The sequence below is a fragment of the Fundulus heteroclitus genome, chromosome 19 (genome assembly GCF_011125445.2).
Source record: "Fundulus heteroclitus isolate FHET01 chromosome 19, MU-UCD_Fhet_4.1, whole genome shotgun sequence".
Taxonomy (NCBI): Eukaryota; Metazoa; Chordata; class Actinopteri; order Cyprinodontiformes; family Fundulidae; genus Fundulus; species Fundulus heteroclitus.
The window spans coordinates 32361623-32389016 of NC_046379.1; the positions used below are offsets into that span (position 1 = coordinate 32361623).

Genomic DNA, 27394 nt, shown 5'->3' on the forward strand with positions numbered 1-27394 from the left:
ACGGTGATTACAAACAAAAAAACGGCCGACGACGCCATGACCGCCGCGCAGGAAAAAAAACCAAAGCTTACCGTTCGATCAACTCGGCCCGTTTTCCGTTTTTTTAAGCCCTCGACACTCAAACCATCGTTTGAGCTGAAGGTTGGTGTGTTCTTCGACAGTGCGACCAGTAAACCGTGCGCCTGGAACATCGTCTTGGGAAAGTTTAACGGCTGCAAAGTCGGTCATATCGCTGGTTCTGTTGTGCGTGTAATAGCTGGTTGCTACGGGCGTTCTCTACCCGTATGTCCTACCTAAGCGGCAAAAGGGGCGTTGCTCTTGAGTCGGTGACGTCACGTGCGCGGTACGCCATTGCAAGTGCGGTATTTCCCCCACAGACCCCCAGGGCGGCCGAGAAAACCTTTGTTCGACCTGAAATGACTCATTTTATCATCCAAAACGGTATGGAACACATTAATTAACTGAAAAATGTTGCATAGTATGCCTTTAATACTCCCCCAAAAAGTTTGTTCCTAAAGTTTCACATGTGACACAGTTTTATGAAATAATGAACACCACAATGTTTAGATTTAACAAATTGATCCTTATATTCATAACATATACACACACAAATACACACACACACACACACACACACACACACACACACACACATTTTTCCTAGTGTTGCCACTCTGCAGCTTTAGTGTGTCCAGTTTTGCAACATGGTGCAGCCTTAGTTTATAGAAGGCAGATACAAGTAGTGAAATCAGCCCAAATACATTTCCATGCAGCACAGGAATGAGGCATCTTCTCTGATCCATGTTCACTACAACAGAACTCAACTTTTTTCTGCCACATACAATACGGAGGTGACGTTGACGTGCTAACCTGCGCCCAACGACGCGTCTACGTATATGATGTCTATGAGAAGAAGACTGATCATAGTCTAATCAGGGCTGCACTGGGGAAGAAGGAGCCAGGAAATGCTCAGGGTGCAGCATGCAGCCACTGATGTGATGGAGAGATAGGTATTTCTTCAGTGAGTGTTGAAGGGCCTAGAAGCAAGTTCTAGGTCCATGACCGAGGTTCATCTCGGCGACCCAGAGCACCGTCTCGAGATGCGCCAGGGCACAGGGATATATGCTGACAGCTCTAACATCAGACCGTGATAAAATGCTTTTGCACAGCACTCCTTACTGTGATGATAAAGAGGAATATATTGTTGTAGTTTTTAAAGCACTAAAATGTATTACTGTGAGATTTATACTTCTGTAATCCGCTACGTTTGTAATGCGTTACTCCCAACAGTGCCAACGAAACCCAATTACCCTATAGTGTTGTTTTGGCCATATTAACGTGAGTGAAGTGATATGGTGCCGCTAATTTAGACACACAGCATTCATCTACTATATTTATCAACTTTTGTCATTCCTGGCTGCATTTGAATTAATTATTAAAGTGAGCAAAATAAAATTTCTGTTGGGCTGATTCCATGTTCTCTCTACTCTCTTCCTCTGTCGGCTATTGCCTACTGGGCAGCTGCACTCACTGTGACAGTTTCCTATGTTTTGTGTGCAAAAAACTTACATGTTTAGTCCACCTTTTACATCCGTCTAGTTCTTTCTTTTCTGCAAGGAAATTGTGAAGAGTAAACAGTTTATAACCGCTTTTCTTCTTTCTGTCTTTGGGTGAACTTGGTGGAGCCTTGCAATTGTGTTTTTTTTTTCTGTCACCGTTAAAGCCTATAAAATCCATTTTAGGGCAACTGCACATGGCACAAAGTGCACCAGGCATTGTACGGCACGTATATTAAGGCTTAAAGCCTTAAAACCAATGCCTGTGAGCCTAAACAGATAAACAGATGATAAACTGGATAGCGACATTAAATGACAAAAACAAAACATTGTTTTATTTTTTTATTTAGATGCAATCACAACATATTTATGATTATTTAGAATGTTACATTTCAATTAACAGTTTTCAACCAAGGACACTATGAGGGTGACTTTGTGAAGTACCAAAACCTTTTTGGACCAGGTATTGTACACTCAAAAATGACAAATTGATTATTGGAAGACTAATGTTTATTTTATGTTGATTTTAAACATTTACAAATCTGGAAGCAACAGTTGTTAGGGAAATATACCATCTAACTGCATATTTGTTTATTCTGGAAATTAAGGACACATATTGACAACCTTAAATCAAACATACAGAATTCTAAGTTAATCAAACTTTATTAAAAGATATGAATAGTACAAAATGTATCGATACATGGATCTTGCTCACTTCCACCAACAGCTGGGGACTCGAGCGAAGATGATTCTGACTTTTCTCACAGAATGTTATATAGAATTTCTGTGGAATTATCTAGCTTCTTTCTTGCTGATTTGCATCTGCTCCTCTCCCTTTTTCAGCTGTAGCTATCTCAACCTTCATTTAGACAGAATATCTCTGCAGTAACAACATTCCTTAACACACTCCCATTTTACTGATTTAATCGCCACTATTTTATAAATAAACTCTCTCTGCTTCTGCAAAACTTAACTTTTTCAAAAGAGTCCAGTCTAGCCATAGCTTCCACATTTTCCAACGACTGCCATGGGTGACAAGTAAAGAAACTTCTGGGCGTCTCGGTTCCACATTATGTTGTCAGTTAGTCTTTGGAATAGTATTATGAAATTAAGGTTGTGAGGGTTGTAGTGTTCAGAATTCTACTGTGATTTGTAAAATGTTAAACTATTTGTATTGTCTTTGAATTTCTTTGCGGTTGATTATTGTTGTTCATTGTGTTTTGTAACCTCACTCTCGCCAGATGAATGTAGTTCCACCGAGCTCCACACATCTCCACACATCCATCTGGAATCACGCTATTTCAAGATGTATTTCAACAAGAGGGGCCTTATAAAAAAATCTTTGGATATGACTTGTCTGTCATCTTTACTGAGGTGCTACTTCAACCACTCACATCAAAACCAATCTGTGATGCTGACGAGAGCGATGCAGGGAAAACCAGAACAGAACAGCTAATATTAAGGACGTTGAGATGAGCCGAGGCTTCGGATCATGTGTTGGACAGTATGGCAGGCCGAAATAACAGAATCGACTTCACCTCACTTACATTCCAAATATTTTAAATACATTTTTTGACTAGACATAATAGTTAATTGAGATCTATATTTATATTTTGACTAGGCAAAATACCAATTTCAGGTATCTCTAATTACATTCCGACTAGTCTAAATGATGTCAGTTATACCATTAGTTTGTATGGGGGCTCCAATTTAATATATCTTCAATACATTACTTACTATATCTGAAATGTACATTTCGGATATCAACAATTAAATTATGACTATTCATGAAGCAAATATGAGATATCTCGGTTTTTGTTCTGACTAGTCATCATTCCAATTAAAGACATCTCAAATTACCTGGTTATTTAAAATATCTTGAATGTGTTTTAAGATATCTTTGTCATGGTTGAGTTTTGGTTTGGCTTTGTTTTTCTGTTATTTTAATTTTTTCATCTCTTTTGGGTTAGGTTTGACTTTATTTATTGTTAGTTTTCAGTCATCAGTTATTTTCTGTCAATTTTTACTTCACCTCCTCAGCAGTCAGTCACACCTGATATCATTTACCAGTCAATTAGCCAGACCCTGGTTCCACCTGTGAAGTGTTCTATTTAACCTGCCTCTGCCTTCAGTTCAGGACTGGGCCGTCATCATTCCACACCTCTCCATGCCAGTCCCTGTTTTTGCCTTGGAAGATTTGTTTTTCTTGTTTAAGGTTAGTCCTGCCAGTTTTCTTTAGACTCTTACTTTGCTGTTTGTCCCTGGAGAAGTTCTGCTCTGTGTCCTGGTGTCTCCAGAGAACTGCTAACTGGACTAGCCATCCTGGAAAGGCTCTGCTCTGTGCTCTGGTGTCTCCTAAGTTTTGCTAACCTGACTAGCCGCCCTGGAGAAGCTCAGCTCTGTCCCCTGGTGTCTCCTAAGTTCTGCTAACCTGACTAGCCGCCCTGGAGAAGCTCAGCTCTGTGCCCTGGTGTCTCTCAAGTTCTGCTAACCTGACTAGCCGCCCTGGAGAAGCTCAGCTCTGTGTCCTGGTGTCTCTCAAGTTCTGCTAACCTGACTAGCCGCCCTCGAGAAGCTCAGCTCTGTGTCCTGGTGTCTGCAAACGAACTGCTAACCTGCTGTGGCTACTGGGGCTGCTAGCCGAGCAGTTCTGAGCATTCCCGGCTGCCTGGATAGTCGTCAGCTCCTGCCATCACATTCATCCCTGACCTTCTGCAGTCCTGAACCTCCGGTCTTCATCACTCACCACCCAGCATACTTCCTTCAATAAAAACTCAAACTTTTAGTCCCGTGTGTGCGTCCTGAGTTCATCGGTAAACAAAACCCTGACAATCTTAAAGTAAGATTCGACTAGTGCAAACTGAACTGCAGATATCTTGAAAGCAATTATTGGGCAAAAATATGTTATTGATATCTAGAAAAGTATCTTTGTCAAGTAAAATTACTTTGAAGATATCTCAAAAAGAATTAAAGACATCTTGGGCATTTTTTTTATCTAGATGGCCTTTGTATTTAAGATATCTTGAATTATCATTCTGACTAGTCAAAACATGCCATTTTTTTTGTAGTGTTTTTTGGGGAAATTTTAAGGCATCTTTACTGACGTTTGCTATTCGGTGGTCTATTAGGGAATCATCTCTTTTAATTGAAGGATCCCAATTTAAGGGGAAAGGGTGTAACAACAAATTCAGGACAAATATTATTTAAAAATATTTCCCATCTAAATTTGTCAGGATTTGTCCTGACAAACCCGAACTCACACCACACACGGAGCTTAGTTTGAGAAAGTTTATTGAAGGATGGATGGATTGTGAAGGTGGAGAACCAGAGTCTGTACCAGGGTGGTGAAGATGGAAGAGGAACGCTGGAGGACTGGAGAGAGCTGGAGAACCGGAGGACGTGGGAGAGCTGCTGGTGTAGCGCCAAAATCCAGCAGCATAGAGAGAGTTCTTGGAGCACTGAGGACAGCGGGACAGCCAGGAGTGCAGTAGGAGGTGCAGATAGATGCAGGGAAACTCTGACAACCAGACGTAGAAAGATCTCGGGTAGCCATACTCGGGGTAGTTGATACTCAGCTGAACTTGGGATGATCTTCGGCTGAGGGACAAAGGAAGACTGCAGACGGACCGGCGGTGAGATGGTAACTGAGGAGGGTTATTATGGAGAGGCAGGCAGGTGAAATGAGTCCGGGCTGATTGGAGGCTGAACAGGTGAGGATCATTAGTGAAGTGGAGACAGAGCTGGCTGGAAGATGGAAGGTTCTGGAAGGTTTAGGGTGCAGCAGGCAGAATTGCACCCTGACAAAATTAAAATGAATTTTGAGGAGTAACCCTATAACCCAATGTTTCTGATGCAGTATCTTTCTTTTCTACTTCCATCCAAAGCAAAAGAAAACCATTTTAGAATTTTTTAATGCCATTTCTCCATCCAATGACTTTCTACGTAACAAATTCTGTATTGGTGTGAATACATGCACCTGTCACAATTTTAAAATATATATTTCTGAGATTTGTGTTTAATAACACATTTGACTTTCATTTGACCTGGTCCGACTTGAAGAAAATGCTGCATTTTCAACTTGGGATTGTGTTGACAGTGGCACTTTTAGCTCTTCTAAGCTGTTTTAAGTACACTGTGCGTGTCGTGAGAGAGTAAACTGGAAATTCTATGCGGATTTCTGATGCAGTCTAAGTACACAAAGTTCATGTTCTCTGCATATCCCATTTTGCAAAGATCTTTCTATATTGTGGCATTTTCTAACAATTTGGATCTTTCATGAGAGTACATCATCATTGTGGATAATTCATCACTGTATTTTCATAGTCACTTTATGGATAATATACTAACAAATAAAACATCAAATAGCAAAAGCAGCTTTCAGAACCTGCTTTGGCATGCTTTTGTTATCCGTATTGTGGAAGGGAAGTTTCATGTCACCTTGGGTGACAAAAACTGCAAAACCTTTATATAAGTAATGACTGCCAACTATACTTAAGCAAAACATTAAGGCCTTGTCAGACTTGTAGTTTTTGTGTGTTATTATTAACAATCATGGGGAAAAGGCAAAGTACGTCAAGTCTCTCTGCAAGTCATCCATGACCCAAAGAACCACTGCTCAAAGGTATCCAAGCTTATAAAAAAAAATTGGCTCCATTTTTTTGACGCCAACTGATACATATTTATTTTGTTGTTGTTTGTGGGAGACGTAATAATATTGGAAAGTAATGTTTTTGGATAGTTTCTGCTGAAAAGTCAAGAGTCTTGCCATTAATATGGATGCTGCTTTAACTGAACATAGATGGACATTGACTTGACGCGCTATGGAAACATTTCCTTATAATAGTTACTCTTTCAGTAAACTCTAAAAAATATGCTTGCTCAAAAATTGTTCATGAAAGCTTTATAGAACACAGATTTTAAGCTTTTAGTGAAGATATTTTTAGTTTTTCCCTAAAATTGGATTATCTCATCTGTGTGCGCTATTTACATCTAGAAGCTGTACTCCTGGCTTAACTGATAGTACTGGAATCGCAGCTGTTCATATCTGGGAGGGTTTGTGTTTCAATCATAAGCTCTTTCAAATATCAAAGTAACCTTGGCACAAGTACTGAATTGGTGTTTCTGTTAGTAATGTTACCCAATCTGTGTTATCTGACAACACACATTAGATTACAATTTTTATTTGTGTCCTAATACGATATGATCTTCTGCAGCTTCAGCCACAACGGAGGACTTCCAAATACGTCCACACAGCTTGTTTGTTCATTCGTACAGAGCTCCAACTTTCTGTGACCACTGCGGTGAGATGCTGTGGGGACTTGTACGGCAGGGGCTCAAATGTGAAGGTAAGACGGTTTAAAATGAAAAAGCTCTGTACTATATATTTATGAAAACAAGGCAAAATGTGTGTGCATAATGAGTAAAAAAGTAAACATTTGGACTCTTGTTCTCAGGATGTGGGCTCAATTATCACAAACGCTGTGCATTTAAAATTCCCAACAACTGCACCGGGGTAAGAAGGCGTCGTCTTTCAAATGTTTCCCTGACAGGAGGAATAGTTAATGTGGGCCGCCCCCTCTCTGCTGAACCTTCGCCTCCTCACTACACAGAGGATGCTTTACTGGTCTGTTATTATAAGAAATAAAGAAAACAATTAGTGTGAACATCATTTAGAAAGGTATAGCTCACAGCATGTTTATTGTTTGTTTTCTTTTTGATGCAGTCCCCTGTAAGTCCCAATGTTGAGGTAAGTCCTTCTAAATTTACTCATAAAGATTCCTGTAAAATGCTGTAATGGATATATTCTGTATTTCTCTGTCCAGATTACCTTGGTTCTACCTAAACCTACCATGTGCCTACATTGTATTTAACAAAAGGGGACATATTTTAAGCTATTGACATTTTCAGTGTAATATCTTTATTCTAATAGGGATTTTTCAGTAAGGTAGCAAATTAGGTATATAATTTCAATAATTACAATAAAATGTATTAAAGCTGAGTTACATTTGCTAAGTACAAAATAAATTTCTTCATTGTGACATAATAGCATTAAAGCAGTGGTCTCAAACTCAACTCCTCAAGGGCCACTGTCCTGCAGCTTTCAGATGTGTCCCTTGCCCATCACACCTCAATCAAATGCAGTCAAGCTCTGCAGTGCACTGCTAACAAACTCATATTGGAGTCAGGTGTGTTGAAGCAGAGATGCATTTAAAAGTGGCAGGACACCAGTCAACAAGGACTGATGTTTCAGACCACTGACTTAAAATATGGTTGGATATGAAGCTTTAAGCTTCACTATGAATGATTTGGAATTTCATTTTACAATGTTAAGGTTTATAATTCCTAACCAGAATAAAAGTGTAAATGTTTGATTTTTCAAATAAAGGAGTAAGTTTCAAGTTTCTTTGTAATGTTGTGTCATGAAACTGATTTGCGGAACCCAAATTCAGCCACACACAGAGCTTCAGTTTCAGCAGTTTATTGAAGGAGATGGATAGTAGAGGAGACCGGTGAATAGTTACAGACTGGAGTGGTGTAGATGAAGGCAGGAGCTGGCAGACTCGGCGGAACTGGAGCTGGCGGACGAAAGGAGCTAAGGCAGGCGCAGAGAGTCAGGTAGCCTATTGGGCTGCAGGGAGAGCGCAGAAGCTCCGGGTTACCCAGAAGCACAGCAGCAAGAGTTTGCAGACACGAGAGGGGGGAGTGCAGCTGACATGCTGCGAGGGAGACAGCGAGGAAGGCGGTGAAGGACGTAAGGTGAAGGCTGGAACATCAGGTGAGCGAAGGCTTGGAATGAGAGGCTAGGCATGAGTGACTTGTCACACAGCATTCGGGGAAGGAATGAAGATGCTCCAGTGATGAAGGGCCGGCTGAGGAGTTCTTAAGTAGGGAGATTGACAGGTGTAGTGAGTACGGCTTGATTATTCTGACAGGTGAAACTGATCAGGCATGGAGTGGACAGACTGGGCTGCATGTGAGGTGGAAGGTGCTGGAACTGTCCAGGGAGAAGTGGGTAAAACTGAACCCTCACATCACCCCTCCCCCCTCAAGGTCGGTTCCCAGATGACCAAAATAAATCCACAAAATCAAGACAACCCACCCAGGGTGAGCGGAGGGAGACTCGGGACGGCAGGCTAGAGTCCAACAAAAACAACCCCAACAGGGCGAACGTAGAAAGACTTAGGACGGCAAGCCAGAGTCAAAACAAAAGTGATTTCAGGTGGCCGACCAGGGGGTTGACGACCACCGAGTGGTTCTAGAAACCACTGGGGAGTGCTGAAGACCACGAGCTGCGGCTTAGGGGCGCTAGGGAACTTGAGAGCACTGGGGAACTTGAGAGCTCTGGGGAACTTGAGTGCGCTGGGGAACTTGAGTGCGCTGGGGAACTTGAGAGTGCTGGGGAACTTAAGTGTGCAGGGCCACAGCTCGGCTGGCAACTTGGGTGCACTGCGCGGTGGCTTGGCCGGCGACTTGGGTGCACTGGGCGGCTGCTTGGCTGGCAACCGGAGGCCAGGAGGCTGCTCAACCGACGGCTTGAGTGCGCTGGAGGGCCCGAGCGACCACTTGGTTGCAGTGGAGGGCCCCGGCGGCTACTTGGGTGCGGTGGAGTGCCCAGCCAGCGACAGGTGACCATGTGGGGCTGGCGGAGGACGGCCCGGGCATGGCAGAGACAGAGGAGGGTGTCGCGGTGGACGACCCCGATGACGTAGAGTCTGGTGTAGGTGTCGCGGAGGGCGACCCTGACAGTGGAGCAGCAGAGTTTAGTGAGGGGTTTGAGGAGGGCGACCCCGACGTGGCTGGGTGAGAGGCGGGCATCGGGGAGGATGACGCCGACGTGGCTGGGTCAGAGGCGGGTGTCGCGGCTGGCGACCCCAGCGAGTCAGATGCCAGCAGAGCAGCAGGGTCTCAGGCAGCTGGCAGCAGAGGACGACCACCGAAGGCAGGCAACGGGACTTCACCAGGGTCCTACTGAGGTAAAGCTTCAGAGCCAGACCCTCTGCAGTCCCAGGAGCTAAGACCAGAGGCGGGTCCACCTGGACGCCCTACTTGACGTCTTCTGGGACTGAGACCGGAGGCGGACCGCCGGACTGGGGAGCGACGGCTGCAGGCGGGTCCCCCTGGACCACCTTGTCGGACTGGGGAGCGACGGATAGAGGCGGGTCCTGCTGGACCGCCTTGCTGGACTGGGGAGCGACGGCTAGAGGCGGGTCCTGCTGGACCGCCTCGTTGGACTGGGGAGCGATGGCTGGAGGTGGGTCCCCCTGGACCGCCTCGCCAGACAGAGGAGCGACGGCTGGAGGCGGGTCCCCCTGGTTCCCCTCACAGGACTGGGGAGCGTAGACGGGAGGTGAAGCAGGTACCTCAGCGGCTGGCGACGGCGAAGCAGGACCCTCTGATGCAGCTGGTGGCGGTGAAGCAGGACCCTCAGTGGCCGGCGGCGGTGAGGCAGGACCCTCTGATGCGGCCGGTGGCAGCGAGGCATCAACCAGGCCCCCGGCGTCAGACGCAGGAGTGGGCCAATAGGGGAGCAGGTCATCCCTGTCCCCGTAAAAGACAGCTGGGTCTCATGGATCCGGGGCGCTCTGGCAGGATCCAGGCTGCTGAGACTCCTCCCCGAGCAGCAACGATGTCGGCGGGCCAACTCACCAGGGAGATGGCCGGCAGATGCAGTGGATGAGGCGGTCAGGCAGGTGGATAGTGGACCATCGGTGGGCTGGAAGGCTGCTGCCCAATCGATCTTTTCAAAAAGGCCGATTATACCAGGATGGCCTGGAAACCTCCGGGCCAACATCGCTAGCTGGTCCTCCCAGAAGTCGCGCTGGGCTGCTGCTTCCTCCCGCAGTGACGGCAGACTCAGCGAACCCACAGTCTTTAAGCAACCAGTGCCGCAGTGGTGTCATGAATGGACACCACTGCAGCACTTACATCAAAAGGGGCTGGGTCCATTCAGCCGGTTCCTGCACGTACGTGTGGGCGACGGGTCGTGTAGCTGGAACATACTGTCATGAAACAGATTTTTGGAAACCGAATTCAGCCATACACAGAGCTTCAGTCTCAGCAGTTTATTGAAGAAGATGTATAGTGGAGGAGGAGACCGGTGAACAGTTACAGACTGCAGTGGTGGAGATGATGGCAGGAGCTGGCAGACTCAGCGGAACTGGAGCTGGCGGACCAAAGGAGCTAAGGCAGGTGCAGAGAGTCGGGTAGCCTTCTGGGCTGCAGGGAGAGCGCAGAAGCTCCGGGTTACCCAGCAGCACAGCAGCGAAAGTTCTTGGAACGGATGAAGAGCTGACAGACACGAGAGGGGGGAGTGCGGCGAGGGAGACAGCGAGGAAGGCGGTGAAGGATGTAAGGCAAAACTGGAGCATCAGGTGAGTGGAGGCTTGGAATGAGAGGCTAGGCATGAGTGACTTGTCACACAGCATTCGGGGAAGGAATGGAGACGTTCCAGCGATGAAGAGCTGGCTGAGGAGTTCTTAAGTAGGGTGATTGACAGGTGTAGTGAGTCCGGCTTGATTATTCTGACAGGTGAAACTGATAAGGCATGGAGTGGAGAGACTGGGCTGCATGTGATGTGGAAGGTGCTGGAACTGTCCAGAGAGAAGTGGGTAAAACTGAACCCTGACATGTTGGATCTATTGAATTAAAAGTTAACCAGAGAACAGATAAAATGCCATTCCATAGAATACATCCCTTTTGCCCTGGATCATAAAGCACCTTCACATTTGTTTCCTTAAGTGTGCATCAATTCTATTTTTTGTATGGCACATCACAAGACAACTTCTTGTTTTTTTCTCTTTGCTACAGAAGAACCAATTAGAATATTACCCTGGCAGGGAGCGGCGAGCTAGCACCCAGTCATACATTGGACGCCCCATTGAGCTGGACAAAATCTTACTGTCTAAAGTGAAGGTTCCTCACACATTCCTAATCCACTCATATACTCGACCCACTATATGCCAACACTGCAAGAAGCTGCTGAAAGGCCTTTTCAGACAAGGTCTCCAATGCAAAGGTGTGTACATTAAGGATTCTTTACATCTTTACCTTTATTCTTACTCTTAAATCAACAGATGTACTTGTTCCTAACAAAGAATACTTGGTACAGTGGAGGTAGGATAACAGTTGCTACCTGGTTCGGTAGCTGAGTTACTTAATGGTCTTCTTCTTTGCTGTCTTGGATTCACATCACATCAGGCTAATCAGCAGAACATGAATCATAATAAAACTGTTATGTTTAGGAAATAATTTTCTCAAACTGACCTTCTTTCTTGTCTTTCTCAGATTGTAAATTTAATTGTCATAAAAGATGTGCGCTGAAAGTGCCAAACAACTGCCTCGGAGAGGTTTCCAGAAATGAAGGCAAGTTACAACAAACAAATTCCTTATTACTTATAGCATACAAAGTTAATTAAATCAATAAAATTGTATTTATATAGCGCCAATAGCGTACCGCGAGCGAGCTATTTTTAGAAACGTAACGTCACGATGACGTCACATCACGTGGTACGCAGTAGGGCAAGCTTGCATAGTCCGCCGCTGTTTCGCTGTAAAAGAGACGTGCGTTACCCTTGGTTTTACTCGGTAAACGACTGCTTTTTCCAAATCTAAGATCATGGTTTTTAAACATTGTTGCTATGGAACCTGCAACAGCGACTTGAGGTACGCTGATCGGCCGCATATGAAGGATGTTTTCTTCAAGACTGCCAAGGAGAAATGTGTGCCCTGGGTTCACCGTTGCGGTCAGCCTACACACAGTTCAACCCGGAAAAAGTTACCAAATTCACCTACATATGTAGCAAGCATTTTGTTGGAGGAAAGGGCACAACCGAAGAACATCCTGACCCAATTTCAGCGACATCAAGTATTGAACAGGTAAGAGTTTTGTGGTGGCCGACATGTTAATAATGAAGCGCCTGCTACCATGATAGCATATAGGCTATCATAGTAGCAGGCGCTAACATGATACCCTGCTACCAGGATAGCTTACTCAAAAACATTTCAAATAAGACAAACATTAAACATATACCGATCCCTGGACGGTGATTACAAACAAAAAACGGCCGACGACACCATGACTGCTGCGCAGGAAAAAAAAAAAAGCTTACCGTTTGATCAACTCGGCCCGTTTTCCGGTCTTTTTAAGCCCTCGACATTCAAGCCATCGTTTGAGCTGAATGTTGGTGTGTTCTTCGACAGTTCAACCAGTGATCCGTGCGCCTGGGACATCGTCTTGGGAAAGTTTAATGGCTGTAAAGTCGGCCATATCGCTGGTTCTGTTGCGCGTGTAATAGCTGGTTGTTACGGGCGTTCTCTACCTGTATGTCCTACCTAAGCGGCAAAAGGGGCATTGCTCTTGAGACGGTGACGTCACGTGCGCGGCACGCTATTAACAACACATGTTATCTCAAAAGCACTTTACAAAGTCAAACTCAATCAAATCATCCAGACAGATTGGTCAAAAGTATGGTGGCCGGGAAGTGCAAAACAAAAATACAAAATCTGAAACACTTTTACAAATATTGAAACAAATTTACATTTCAGAAAACAACTTTACAAAACACGAAACACTTTTACAAAACTTGAAACAAATTTACATTTCAGAAAACACATTTACAAAAGACAAAATGAAACGGAAAGGGAGGGACTGTCTTCGAAGTTTACCCAGAAGTGATAACGGGAGCCTTCATGATTAACCAAGATGGACGCCAATCGAGTTGCGTTTTACCCGTTTTTCGGCACACAGATGACCAGATTAACGCGTTTTTGTTTTTCGTGTGGTCGGTCCTTGGAGTTTTTAAATTCCACAGAACAGACGAAAGAACCAGATATGCTGCAGCAGTGCATACATTATTTTAATGAGGGTCACTCATACGCTGTAATCGTAAACATGTCATGCTTACACGGTATACACGGTGTAAATTTGAAGAAACCACCGAAGCGACCGTATGCTTTTTGTTTTCATTTTGTGGACAAAAGACCGACAGATGACCCACGACGCCAGAAAAGTGGCTGGGCTACGAAGTTCCATTAAAAACTAAATCAAGGAGACAAAGAGGAAACAGGTAAGCTAATATATGTTTACGTTAGCCATGTTTAACTCTTATTCCTTAGTTTGTGTCGCTCTTGATAAAACGTATGCTTTCACATGAAGACAGACGTCTTTTAGCTTTGTTCCCTATGTAAATTATCTGGATATTTTTACATCCCTGCTGGTAGGTCTATGGGGTTCCGTTTGTAAAGTTATACTATAGGGCTTGGGATCCGCCTTGCATTATGGGACGTGGCGGCCATGTTGATGGCAACGCGAACGTAAAAATACCTCTGACATAACGTTGTTGAATGAAGAGACGTAGAAGTAGAGTTGAGAAAGAATAGATAGAAAAATGATGTTAAAATCCCGAAAAGGATCTGAAATTTACCGGGACACATTAAATACAGAAGCCAGGGACCGGTATGTTGACAAAATCAGCATTAATAATAATTTGGATCCAAACAATGAGTGGAGCGCCAACGACGACTTGTTGCCACTGTTTTGCACATCAGACGTCTTCGGCTACCTTGTTTGTGGTGTGAGCGCCTATACTTCATAACAGTTCCAAAGCTACAAGTCCTTGGAGTCTCATGTGCAGTTTACGAATGGATGGGTTCAGGAGCTGCAGCTCATAAGCCAGCAAACAGTGGGAACACAGTAATTCGTACAAAGGTAAGCTGTGCTCAGACGGGCTCTGGCACCTGCTAACCGTTAGTGCTAACAACCACTCACGCATTTAATGTACTTTTAACTAGCTGCTATGTGTTTCAAACGTGTAGTTAGTAACGTTAATTGCCAACCCTCCCTAAACCCTCCTGGTTTCTCACGTATTTGAGCCTTTTCCCGCTGCCGTTTTAGTATTTATGTGCATGTATGTGGTGTCGCGGTTGAAGGAAAGAAACAATGTAGGCTATAAAATAAAACCGTGCATGTTTAGCTTACCAGAATGAAAATGCAGGGAACACACGCTCATTGACATCGGGCTACTGTGGAAAGTTATATTCGGTCGTCTTAAAGGTATACTATGCAACCGGGGTTGATTTTCCAGCGAGGCTCCCCCCAGAGGGCGAAAGTAAAAGTGCACTGTCATAAAGATGCTCAGCTGTTCTCCTGGTTTCTCCGTCAAGCCAGGCGCGGTTGTTTTGAGCTTAGCAGACAGGCGAACACAACGAAAAGTCGAAAAAACGGCAGTGCAAACAATGACTAACACAGTGAAAGTATGAACATCAGGGTTTCCCGCAGCGCTATCTCACGCTACCGACTCGCCAACATTCAAAAAAAAAAAAAAAAATAATAATAATAATAATAATAAAAAAAAACTCAATATGCTTGCATGTTTATTTCACGTTAACACGCGGTTCTTTGTTGTTGCTTTCGCGCGTGCATATAGTGAATGGCAGGGCAAAAACACATGGAGTTCTTGCCGTAAAGCAAGACCGATTCTCGCGGTCTTGCACGAGACTTCTGAGCCTGTTGGTGCGGGCCGAGGGCTCTTGCAATTGCAAGTATGGTATTTCCCCCACAGACCACCAGGGCGGCTGAGAAAACCTTTGTTTGACCTGAAATGACTCATTTAATCATCCAAAACGGTGTGGAACACATTAATTAACTGAAAAATGTTGCATAGTATGCCTTTAAAGCCCCGATCCAAGCGAGCCGACGACTCCGTAGTTGCGCCTCCAGGCAGGAAAGCGGTGGAAAGTTAACCCATTTTCTATGTTTTTCCCATGGCGATCATGTGTTGCACTTTTACAGCCCACAATACAGCAACGGTTTACCATGGTTGAAATCAAGTTAATGTAAAATTAATCAAATTAAAACATGGCTGAGAGAGGGAGTACAGTACGCGGTAGTCATAGGCAGTAGTCTGAGTAGCGGCGGCGGAGGCAATCAACATGGCGGCCACACAAAGTAATACGTCATGACGCCCAAGCCCTATCAGAGATAAAAGGCAGGGTTCGTTTTTCATATTTTTGTTATTCATAAATCTATAAATAAGTCACAGTTCCAAGTTAAATATTTAAATAACAAGCTTAATATTTAGCTCCAAGGTAAACGTTTAGTTTGTAAACTAAACATTTAATTTGGAGGTAAATATTTAATCTGAAAACTAAATGCTTGGTTTACAAACTGAACATTTTAATCCTCTAATCACAGTAAAGAACCCAAAATATTGCTGTTAGATTTCAACTGTGTAACCTTACAAATGGCATCCCAGATACTAACACAGGCTGTTTGTAAAAACTGGAAGGAACGTGTGTGATATGAATATTTGAATTAGTTATGATGCAGGTGGTGCTCTATTAGCCTGGTGTTGGTATGTTTTGTGCTCTTTAATAAACTGATTGTCGTCTTGTGTTTGACAGATGACAGCCGCTCTGATGCAGAGGCTGACCAGATCGCTCCATAATCAGAGTCACCTATGAAGAAATATGCTGATACTACAGGCACCGAAGGATCACACCTAGGAGAAAAGAAGAAGAAGAAAAATATATGTGGCAGGGAACACGCTGGCTTCCAGGAGTATCTTCGTCTTGGCAATGAAGTGACGGCAGACAGAAGCTTTACCGTTGAAGATCTGCTGTTTGAGAGCAGATTTAACCTTGTTCTACCCGTATTCACTTATAAAGGAGAACAGTCCTCTGATGAGGATGTAACTGCCACAAGGATTGCAAATGTCCACGTACATGTGGAAAAAGTTATCGGGAGGCTCAAAGTTTTCACAATAATCTCCCAGACTGTAACTATCAACTTGGTTTATAAAATAGACCAAGTCTTTAGAATCTGTGCAGCTCCTGTGAGCATGCAGGGGGAATCATACGTGAGGAAGCAGAGAAGTTTACATGTCAAAAAGATCCTGATTAGTTATATTCTACTGTAAACCAGAGGAATTATTATACACAAGAATGTGTTTTGAATTTCTGCTTTTAAATGTTTCTTTATTTAGCACCTTGAGGTTTTACATTTTGGAATTACTTTTCATTTTTAATAACTTTAATCATTGTATATCCATATTTCCAGACTATTTAAATGTTTACTTATACAAAAATTGTGTCCAACTAACATGTGTATTATTAAATTTTGCAATCCATTTCACATGCTAATGTAATTTGCATTTATTCATATTTAGATCAAGTGTATGTCTAAAAGTGTATCTTATGTACATAAACTGGCAGGAAGATACAGTTCTTCCATTATTGAGTTTATGCAATCTGTTTACACTAAATGTAATTACATTTAACTTTTAAAATGGTAAAACCTTGTTAAGTTTTAACATTTCACTTATAGCCTATTTGTAGGCCATGTAATTCTTTGTGGTGCAGGAAACATCCATCATTCTGCCTTTGGGGACGGCGATGCTCATCTGTTCAGGAGAATCCGGTCAGACCTTTGGCCACAGCAAACTGCAACTTTAAACAAAGTCACGGTTACTTTTTATTTATATTACAGTCCTTGCCGTCACATTTATATAAAAATATGGATAGTTTGTAGTAACGACTATAAACTGTCCATATTTTTCTACTTACCTCCCTGATATATGTCCAAATTGCCATTAAATATTAGGCTGTTATGAATTAGAATGGAGGACTTACCTTTACAGAAAGGAAGAGGTGGTGTGCTGACAGAATATTAGCCAAACTTGAATGACCCAGCAGCATCAATGAACAAGAGATCACATCTGGAGGTGTGTACGAAGAACGGGGGTCCGTTCTTCGTACATTGCTTAAAATATCCGAGATCAAATGAGACATCCAAGATTATTTCATCCGGCTAATCATAATCTGGCTAATTGGGTTCTTCGAACACACCTGTTGTTTATGATTAGTATGGCTGGATTGAGTTATCTGAGATAACTGCGCGTTCATGCGGGGAAATGTATCGATAGTAGAAACAATGATCAGCAACGCTGCTATTGGCTGTTCAGCATGGCCAAAGAACGCCCACAGTTTTTCTCCCAAGCAGAACAAGAGCTTTTAATGGAAGGTTATGCCGAAATTTGAGTCATTAATTAAAATGACAGGGAACACCTCAAAGCCTGCTAAAGCCAGGAGAGAGGGCTGGCAAAAAGTAGCAGACAATTTAATACGTAAATACTGTCCATGTTAGATGTTTCTATCACTTTCTACAGTATGTATTGTTGCATTTTAATAATTTCATATTTACTTTGTTCTTTAATGTCAGAGCCTCCAAGGGAGCCACTAGAACATGGGGAAAAAAGTGAAGTACAAGAATATTCTACAAAATGATAGCCTTTAATTATTATACTTTATTTTAAAAAGGCACTTGTTATGTCAAGAGATCCAAATTTCGGTGTCATTCCTTAGACACTGGAAGTAAAGGACGCGTGCAAACTGGGAATTTTAACGAAAAAAATTATTTATCTATAAAAAATGAAGTTCTTCCTTTTCCAAGTCATACACAGTTTACACGGTAAAACTGTATTGCTCCGTGTCTAGATAATCCATCAATTTTCTAATACAACATACGGCTTGACAGAAAGCAAGCCTTGCAAAGTAAAACTAAACTTCACAATAAAATGGCCTGAACAAATCTTCTTACAGAATATGATAAAAATAAAAAATAAAACCATCATACAAATAACTTAAATATTTTCTATTTCTGGCTCTAACACCACTTTTTCCTCTTTAAAAGCCACTGTTAAATGATGTGCTTGTCTGTTTATAACAGCCACCAAGAAAAATCTCTCTACAATTACACTGTTGCGCTGCGCTAAAGGATCCTGTCTATTGCGCAATACGTGATTCATTCCAAAAACTCTGCAAATTATTCTTGCACCTTCCGCAACAGATTGCAGTCATAAAAATAGACATGGCTACGACAGACTTCCCTATCTCCTCTGCTTATAAAGCTGCAATCAAATCCTGTTTACATGAAATAAGCCTGCTCTCGAGCAGGTTTAAGCTGCAGCACTTGTTGCTATGACAACAAGTGCGGGATGTCTTTCAAAGAACCAAATAATCCAAGATCATGCCAAATCATCAACAATCAAATCCAGCTAACTGAGTAAGCGACGTACGAAGAACAGGCCTCTGATGTGTACTCCGTGTAAACATGACATGTTTACGATTACAGCGTACAAGTGACCCTCATTAAAATAATGTATGCACTGCTGCAGCATATCTGGTTCTTCCGTCTGTTCTGTGGAATTTAAAAACTCCAAGGACCGACCACACGAAAAACAAAAACGCAATAATCTGGTCATCTGTGTGCCGAAAAACGGGTAAAACGCAACTCGATTGGCGTCCATCTTGGTTCATCATGAAGGCTCCCATTATCACTTCCGGGTAAACTTTGAAGACAGTCCCTCCTTTTCCGTTTGATTTTGTCTTTTGTAAATGTGTTTTCTGAAATGTAAATGTGTTTCAGGATTTGTAAAAGTGTTTCGTGTTTTGTAAAGTTGTTTTCTGAAATGTAAATTTGTTTCAAGTTTTGTAAAAGTGTTTCGTGTTTTGTAAAGTTGTTTTCTGAAATGTAAATTTGTTTAAATATTTGTAAAAGTGTTTCAGATTTTGTATTTTTGTTTTGCACTTCCCGGCCAGCATACAAAAGGTTTCCTATATAAGCAAATCCACCAGATTGTATTGAGTCTTGACAAGCAGCATTCATGGCTCCTGAAAGAGCGTGGAGCCACAGTGGACAGTCATCTGCATTGTTCATGGCTTTGCAGCAATCCCTCATACTTAGCATGCATGAAGCGACAGTGGAGAGCAAAACTCCTCTTTAACAGGAAGGAAAACCTTCCTGCAGAACCAGGCTCAGTGTGAATGGCCATCTGCCTCAACCGACTGGGGGTTAAAGAAGACAGAGCAGAGACACAAAAAGCACACATTGATTTAGGAATCCTTTCTATGTTATATGGTAATATAATCTGCTTCCACAGGATGATGTTACAGCTAATCAGGTGTACTTAGTATGAAAGGAAAAAAGACAGAGAACATACATTTAAAATGAATAGTTGAATAGATTATTTTGCTAAATATACAGTTACATATCAAAAAATAGATTATTGTGTAAAAGTGCAATATGTTTTTCTAATCATCTCAGAAAGTGAAATGGTTATTCATTACACATAGAACAAAATATTTAAAGCTTTTATTTCTTAAAATTGTGACGATTACTGCTTACAGGTAAAGAAAACCCAAAATGTAAGTGTTTCAGAAAAATTTGATGTGACATTAGATAAAAAAAAAAAAGATATTTAAGTAGAAATATTAGGTTTCTGAAAAGCATGTCCATTTCTGTGCACTCAACATTTGGTTGGGCCTCCTCTTGCAGGAAATACTGCATCAATGTACCATTACATAGAGGTAATCAGCCTAAGGCACTGCGTAGGTCTAATGGAACCCCAGATTGCTTTGATAGCTGCCTCCCTTTACTGCGGGCATGAGCGTATTATTGAAGGAGCATTGAGGGATTAATATATGCAACAACACAGTAATTTATATTGTTCATATCCTTCAAAAAAGTGACTGATATCAGACTTTCAGAACTCGGTACGAGTCTTAACAGACCCTATAGAGTATTTTGCACGCTTAAGCGTCTCAGGAACGGTATTTGGCCAGTGCAGTCAACTGACTTAAGTTTTATATATATATATATATTAGGGCTGGGCAACGATTAAAATATTTAATCGCGATTAATCGCCCTGATTAATCGCCCTGATTAATCGCGATTAATCGCATTGTATTTACAAACTCCAAGAATGAATTCAAAAGTAGTGTAAAGAGCACTTTTATTTTAATGTTCTGCTGCCATATGAACAAAAGTGTTGTAACATTTGTAGCACTTATCAGTAACACATATTTAGTGTAAAGCTCAACTTAAACATGTAAAACAAAAAATAGCAATAATAATAAATTAAAGCTTATTGCCACTGACAGGGAATTCTCTTTATGGGGAAAAAAACAGCACCTTTCTTACTCTGAATCCGAGGCTTGGCTGACAGCGAGGTTATTGGCGCATTATCGCCACCTACTGTTCTGATTCAAACCCCTACACCGCAGCAACAGACCTTCACAAAATAAAAGCATGTGAGCAACATGCGTTAACGCGCGTTACAGAAAATATCGCCGTTAATAGTCTGAGTTAACGCGAAACTAACGCGTTAACTTGCCCAGCCCTAATATATATATATATATATATATATTAGGGCTGGGCAACGATTAAAATATTTAATCGCGATTAATCGCACTGATTAATCGCGATTAATCGCGATTAATCGCATTGTATTTACAAACTCCAAGAATGAATTCAAAAGTAGTGTAAAGAGCACTTTTATTTTAATGTTCTGCTGCCATATGAACAAAAGTGTTGTAACATTTGTAGCACTTATCAGTAACACATATTTAGTGTAAAGCTCAACTTAAACATGTAAAACAAAAAATAGCAATAATAATAAATTAAAGCTTATTGCCACTGACAGGGAATTCTCTTTATGGGGAAAAAATCTACCAAAAACAGGCAATTTCTGAGGTAACAGCAGGGAGCAGCATTACCATTTTATGTTCAATACCAAAGTTTAACTTGGCAGTGGTTCCAACTAACTTGTTTCTGTCATATTCCATGCTGGAAGAACTTTAAACTGAAATGCTTGCTAACTCGATATGCTTGCGTTTATTTGACGTTGACACGCGGTTTTTTGTTGTTGCTTTCTCGCGCGCATATAGTGAATGGCAGGGGGAAAACAGGCAAAAATACATGGATACTTTGAAACGAGAAGCGACTTCACCGACGGCGTCGATGCAGACACCCTCCCCCCCCCCCCATCCCCCCCCCCCCCCCCCCCGCTCCGCTCCGCACAAAACTTGTTCAGGCCGCCAACTCACCGCCTCGCCTCGCCTAAGCTCGCTCGCGGTACCTGCGGGAAACACCGCTTTCAGCATTTCAGCTGTGTTTTTTTCCGGCCAGCACCTTTCTTCCTCTTTGAATCTGAGGCTGGGCTGACAGCGAGGTTATTGGCGCATTATCGCCACCTACTGTTCTGATTCAAACCCCTACACCGCAGCAACAGACCTTCACAAAATAAAAGCATGTGACCAACATGCGTTAACGCGCGTTAAAGAAAATATCGCCGTTAATAGTCTAATGAGTTAACGCGAAATTAACGCGTTAACTTGCCCAGCCCTAATATATATATATATATATATATATATATATATATATATATATATATATATATATATATATATATATTAAGTGTGTAAATACCATTTTAACATGGTGACAGTAAATATTCTTGACTCGCGATTCAGTCATCAGCCATGTAGGGTCTGGTGTCTCATCTTCCTCTTGACAACAGCTCATAGATTTGCTATGGGATTCAGGTCAGGGGAGTTTGCTGGCCAGTCAAGTACGAGAATACCATAGTCATTGAATCAGCTTTTAGTACCTTCGGCAGTATGGGCAGGTGTCAAGGCCTGGAGGTATCAATCAGAAAATCAAATCTGCATCTCCATACAGCTTGTCAGCAGAGGGAAGCATGACAATATATAATTTCTCAGTTGTGAAGATGAACACGAGTACATTGAAATATAAGCGAATGAGTGTTGCATGCCGGTTAGACCCTACTGCACAGGAACCTGCAGTGGGTAAGTGAAGGTGTGCAAATTGATCTAGTAACAAACAAGGTACAAAATTATGACTTAGAGAGGAGTCAGTGTTATGTACGGACCAGAGACCAGATGGGGAAACACACAGAATAGAAGCATGGTACTCACAGTGTCGAAGAAACAGGACTTGACTTACAGAGGGAACCAGAGCTTGTTACATAAAGGAATGATGTCTGAGCAGCAAACAGGTGGGTGGAACCTCTTTTTAGTCCGGACACATCATGACAATTTCCTGGTGGCTGGCTGGCTTTATTGTCTGTGGACTTCAGAAAACACACTGGGCTTGCATCAATGTGGATTCTGTGCCTCTCCACTCTTCCAGACTTTGGGATCTTGATTTTCAAATGAAATTCAGAATTTACTTTCATCTGAAAACAGTGCTTTGGACAATTGAGCAAGTGTCCAGTTCCTTTTCTCCTTTCTCCAGGCTTTGATTTCCCCTGCTGTTGCTGCACTTTTTCTTTTCATATTTCTTCCTTATACTAAATTTTCAGTTAACATGCTTGGATACAGGACTCTGTGAACAACCAGTTTTTTCAGCAATGACTTTTAGTGGCTTCACCTCCTTGTGAAGGGTGTTGATGACTGTCTTCTGGACATCTGTCCAGTCAACAGTCTTCTCCATGATTGTGTAGCCTACTGACACAGTGAGGGACTGTGTAATGGCTCATGGAAGCCTTGTAGGTGTTTTGAGTTGATTAGCTGATTAGGGTGTGACGCCATGAATTTTGGGTTTCCGTCATCTGTGAGCCATATTCATAAAAATTACATGAAACAAAGAACTGGAGTCTATCAATCTATGTGTAATGATCTTATATAATGTCCTGGTGCATCTAAATAATCCAGTAAAAAATTATTCTGTGGGATTGTAGACGGGATAATGATCAACCAATTTTATCAAATGCCTTCCAATGTTTATCAATTTCAAATGTAGCTTGAAACACAGTCATTAACTGAAACAAAATCGGTTGTGTTTGAGGCTTAAAACTGCGTGATGAACAGCCAAACTCTGCTACCATGGTGAGGTTGTGAATGGGTCGAATAGGTCATACTCTATGGCAAGACTAAGCACAGCAACAAAACATGAGGCAGTTATAATGCATCAGCAAGGTCTCTCCCCCAAAAATATTTCAAGACAGGCTGGTGTTTGAAGATTTGCTGTTCGAGCTCTTTTGAAGGAGCAGACAGGAATGGGCATTGTCATAGAAGCAGTGGTTAGTCAAGAAAAGGGGTCCAGCAGTGTAATCAGCTGACAAATGGCAGAAGCCAGTGGGACGCTGAAACACCCAACAGGAGTGGTCTTCATGGAAGAGTTGTGGTTGAAGTTTGACTAGTTTTTCTGCCTGTTTACCTCACCTGCTTCTTTGGTAGATACCCCAGAGAGCTTCTGACCAGAATGTTAAAGAAGCTCTTCGGTTCAAGGAAAGATGGAGAGGAAAGATGGAGAGAAGCTGCCCAGAGAAGAGTGTCTGATGTTTAGAAGTTCCTCTCTGATAAACATGGCTGAAGTGTGAAAGCAGGAAGCAACAGAAAAAGAAATAAAAACAAGTGGTGTATAAAATTATGAAAGAAGTAAAAATATTGAACTTATAATAAAAATCTAGCAGCTCTTGCAGATTAGACTGACATACATTGTTAAGGTATGTCAAATGTGTGTTAAAAACTATATTTTTCATATTTGGGTAATATTATTTATTAAGCTATTGTCACAAGATCTTTCCTGGATTGATATTTTCACCAGGAATTAATTCAGTTTGACAGATTCCACTTCATTTCAGTCATTGACTTTGCAGGAAACCCCTTATACTGAGTAAGCATGTGGTGACAATGCAAAAGAGCAAATCCCACAAAGATACCTTGAGCAGATGCAGGTTCAGTATGAGAGGCCAACTGGGGGTTGAGAGGACAGACCAGACACAAAAAAGCTAAAAGTACTGGTCCACGGAAATATTAAATATAAAAAACTGTGTATATAAAAGCAGTTCTGTTATAGATGCAAATATGCACTTTAAGATGTCCCAGGGCATTCGTGAATCACAGATTAAGTGTGCTACATCTCAGAGTTAATAAATGAGCATAATATTCAATTCAATTAAAATGTATTTATATAGCGCCAATTTACAACACATGTCATCTCAAGGCCCTTTACAAAGTCAAATTCAATCAAATGATGCAGATTGGTCCAAACTATCTACAGAAACCCAGTAGATTTTATCAAGTCTTGACAAGCAGCATTCATTCCTCATGAAAGAGCGTAGAGCCACAGTGGACAGTCGTCGTTTTTGTCTGTGGTTTTGCAGGAATCCCTCATACTGAGCATGCATGAAGCGACACTGGAGAGGGAAACTCCCCTATAACAGGGAGGAAAACCTCCAGCAGAACCAGACTCACTGTGAACAGTCATCTGCCTCAACCAACTGGGGGTTAGAGAAGACAAAGCAGAGACACAAAAAAAGCACAGAAGCACAGAAGGATTTCGGAATCCTTTCTATGTTATATGGTAATATAATCTGCCTCCCCTGGATGATCCTAACAGAACGCCAGACCAGGTGTACCTACTATGAAGAGAAAAATGACAGAACAAAAACTTAAAAGTTGAAATAACAAACAATGTAAATTGGTGAACAGTAGAACTCAGCAGAGTAAGAGAAATATACCCTGATGTCCTCCAGCAGTCTAAGCTTATGGCAGCATAACTACAGAGATAGCTCAGGGTAGCCTAAGCCACTCTATAACTATAAGCTTTGTCCAAAAGGAAAGTTTTAAGCTCAGTCTTAAAAGTACACATGGTGTCTGCTTCACAGACTAAAACTGGGAGTTGGTTCCACAGGAGAGGGGCCTGATAACTAAAGGATCCCATTCTACTTTTAGAGACTCTAGGAGCCATCAGTAGCAGTCCAAGAGCAAAGTGCTCTATTAGGAACATATGGGCTATTCAGATCTCTGAAATATGATGGAGCTTGATTATTAAGAGCTTTATCCGTCAGAAGGATAATTTTAAATTCTATTTTTGATTTAACAGAAAGCCAATGAAGGGAAACTAGCAATCCATCCATTTTCTAACACGCCTATCCCTTGTGGGGTTGCGAGGGGTGCTGGTGCCTATCTCCAGCTGTCAATGGGCGAGAGGCGGGTACACCCTTGTCAGGTGGCTAGTCTATTGCAGGGCAACACAGAGACAAACAGGACAAACAGCCATTCTCGCACACACTCACACCTAAGGACAATTTAGAGAGGCCAATTAACCTAACAGTGATGTTTTTTTGGACTGTTGGAGGAAGCTGGAGTACCCGGAGAGAACCCACACATGCACAGGGAGAACATGCAAACACCATGCAGAAAGACCCAGGGCAAGGATTGAGGGGAAACTAAAATAGGCGAAATAGGATCTCTATTGTTGATTTTCATCAGAACTCTTGATGCAGCATTTTAGGTCAGCTGAAGGCTTCAAATTGCATTTTGTGGACTTCCAGATTGTAAAGAATTACAATAGTCCAGCCTTAAAGTAACAAATGCATGGACTAGTTGTGCATGTCATTACGGGAAAAAAATGCTCTAATTTTGGCAATGTCCCAGAGGTGAAAAAAAGGAAACCCTGGAGTTAACTGACATGTCTTGGTCAAAAAAATTGACAGGGCTTTTAACTATATTATCAGAGGCCAATTTAATACCATCCAGATTAATTGATTGATTAAGAAGTTTATTTTTTTAAGAACTCTGGTCCAAAAATTACAACCTCTGTCTTGTCAGAATTTAAAAGCAGGATATTTAAAGTCATGCAGGTTTTGATGTCATGAAAACATGCCTAGATGCCTTCAAACTCTAGCTGACCCTAGAGTTTGAAGATTTATTATTAACATGAACAAACTGGAATCTGTCAGACAGATAAGATTTAAACCAGGTTAATGTTTTTCCCTTAATCCCGGCAGTATGTTCAAGACTGTCTAGGAGAATATTGTGATCAGCTCTATCAAATGCAGCACTGAGATCTAACAGGACAATAAAGACAAAAGTCCATTATCTGAGTCCATTAGAATATCATTAGTGACCTTCACCAGAGCTGTTTCAGTGCTATGATGAGCTCTGAAGCTTGACTGAAACTCTTCAAATAGGTCAATATTATGGAGCTTAAGCGAAAATTCAGACTGAAGAAACTCTATTGCCTACCTCCATCAATCAGAGACTCATCCGCCTCCGACGCAAGCCAATCAGCTTTGAACTGCTCCTCCTCGAAGCCAATCAGCATCCTGGGTTCATCTCAAAAGAACTCCACATCCTTGTCTCGGCCTTCTCCTCAGCGAGCAAGTGGTGGCTGCGCGTGTCTGGTTTGGACTCTGATGACCGGATTCAAGAGACAATAACTTATCCTGAAATCCTCCTGCCATAGGAATACCGTCTAGCCGCACATCTTCCTTTCCGACCTCTGTTTTCGTCAGCTCCAATTCCTGGCGCAATGAACTCGCAAGCGACGCAAACGCGTCCCAACTCTGCCTAAGTTCCAGTCAGCTTCGCTTCATAGTGCGCCGGGGTCTTTCTCAAACTGATCCCGTGGGGCTGGCTCTTGGTTCGCAGATCCGCCGTCTCATCTGGGACCTTCTCTGGTTTTGATCGGCTTTGCGGCACCACCTTGCCGCTCGTCCCGGCCGCAACTTTTCAGCCGGATCTACTCTCTCATTCACTCGCTAATGTGTTCGGAGCCAGCTCAGGTAATATGTATTCACCCATGTTCGTCCTCTATTCAGGCGAACGTATTACTGTTTGTTTTCGTTTTCTTCTTCTTCTGGTGTTGCCGGTAGCCAGCGGGCTTGTGGTGGCATTGCTGCCACCTACTGGTTGGAGTATGACGTGCATTTTAAATTCAGCAATTGATACCAATCGTTATTAAACCACTGCAACTATGGTGCAATTTGGCATCGATTGGACTGGTCTGTATTGGGTTCAGACTTCTCATTCATGCTGACCAGGCCTCTTCTGTCACTCTTGTCATTTCAATGTTTTGCCAATCAATTACTTCAGGTGTTGTGAAATTATACATGTTAAAGTTATTTAAGGTTTTTGTTCATAGGTATTGTCTGAATGCCAGCTGGGACCTGATGTCGGGATGGCTGTGGGGATGGTTTGAGTATTGGGCGATCTTTAACAGCAACTTGCTCATGTATTTAGGGATTGTCTAT

The 27394-nt window shown here is 42.3% G+C and overlaps 1 protein-coding gene and 1 long non-coding RNA gene across 5 annotated transcripts in view; both read left to right on the forward strand.

The window, feature by feature from the left end:
- Positions 1-27394, forward strand: part of prkd1 (protein kinase D1) — a 247947-nt gene that overhangs the window by 63572 nt on the left and 156981 nt on the right. For all 4 annotated transcript variants that reach the window (XM_012851006.3, XM_036150357.1, XM_036150359.1 and 1 more), the window contains exons 3-7: positions 6770-6901; positions 7010-7179; positions 7279-7302; positions 11364-11571; positions 11841-11918. In XM_012851006.3, coding sequence (XP_012706460.1) covers positions 6770-6901; positions 7010-7179; positions 7279-7302; positions 11364-11571; positions 11841-11918 — 612 coding nt within the window. The remainder of the gene's footprint in view (positions 1-6769; positions 6902-7009; positions 7180-7278; positions 7303-11363; positions 11572-11840; positions 11919-27394) is intronic.
- Positions 13029-16684, forward strand: LOC118566913. The gene is made up of 2 exons (XR_004933354.1): positions 13029-13621; positions 15957-16684. It is a non-coding gene; the product is annotated as an uncharacterized LOC118566913 (long non-coding RNA).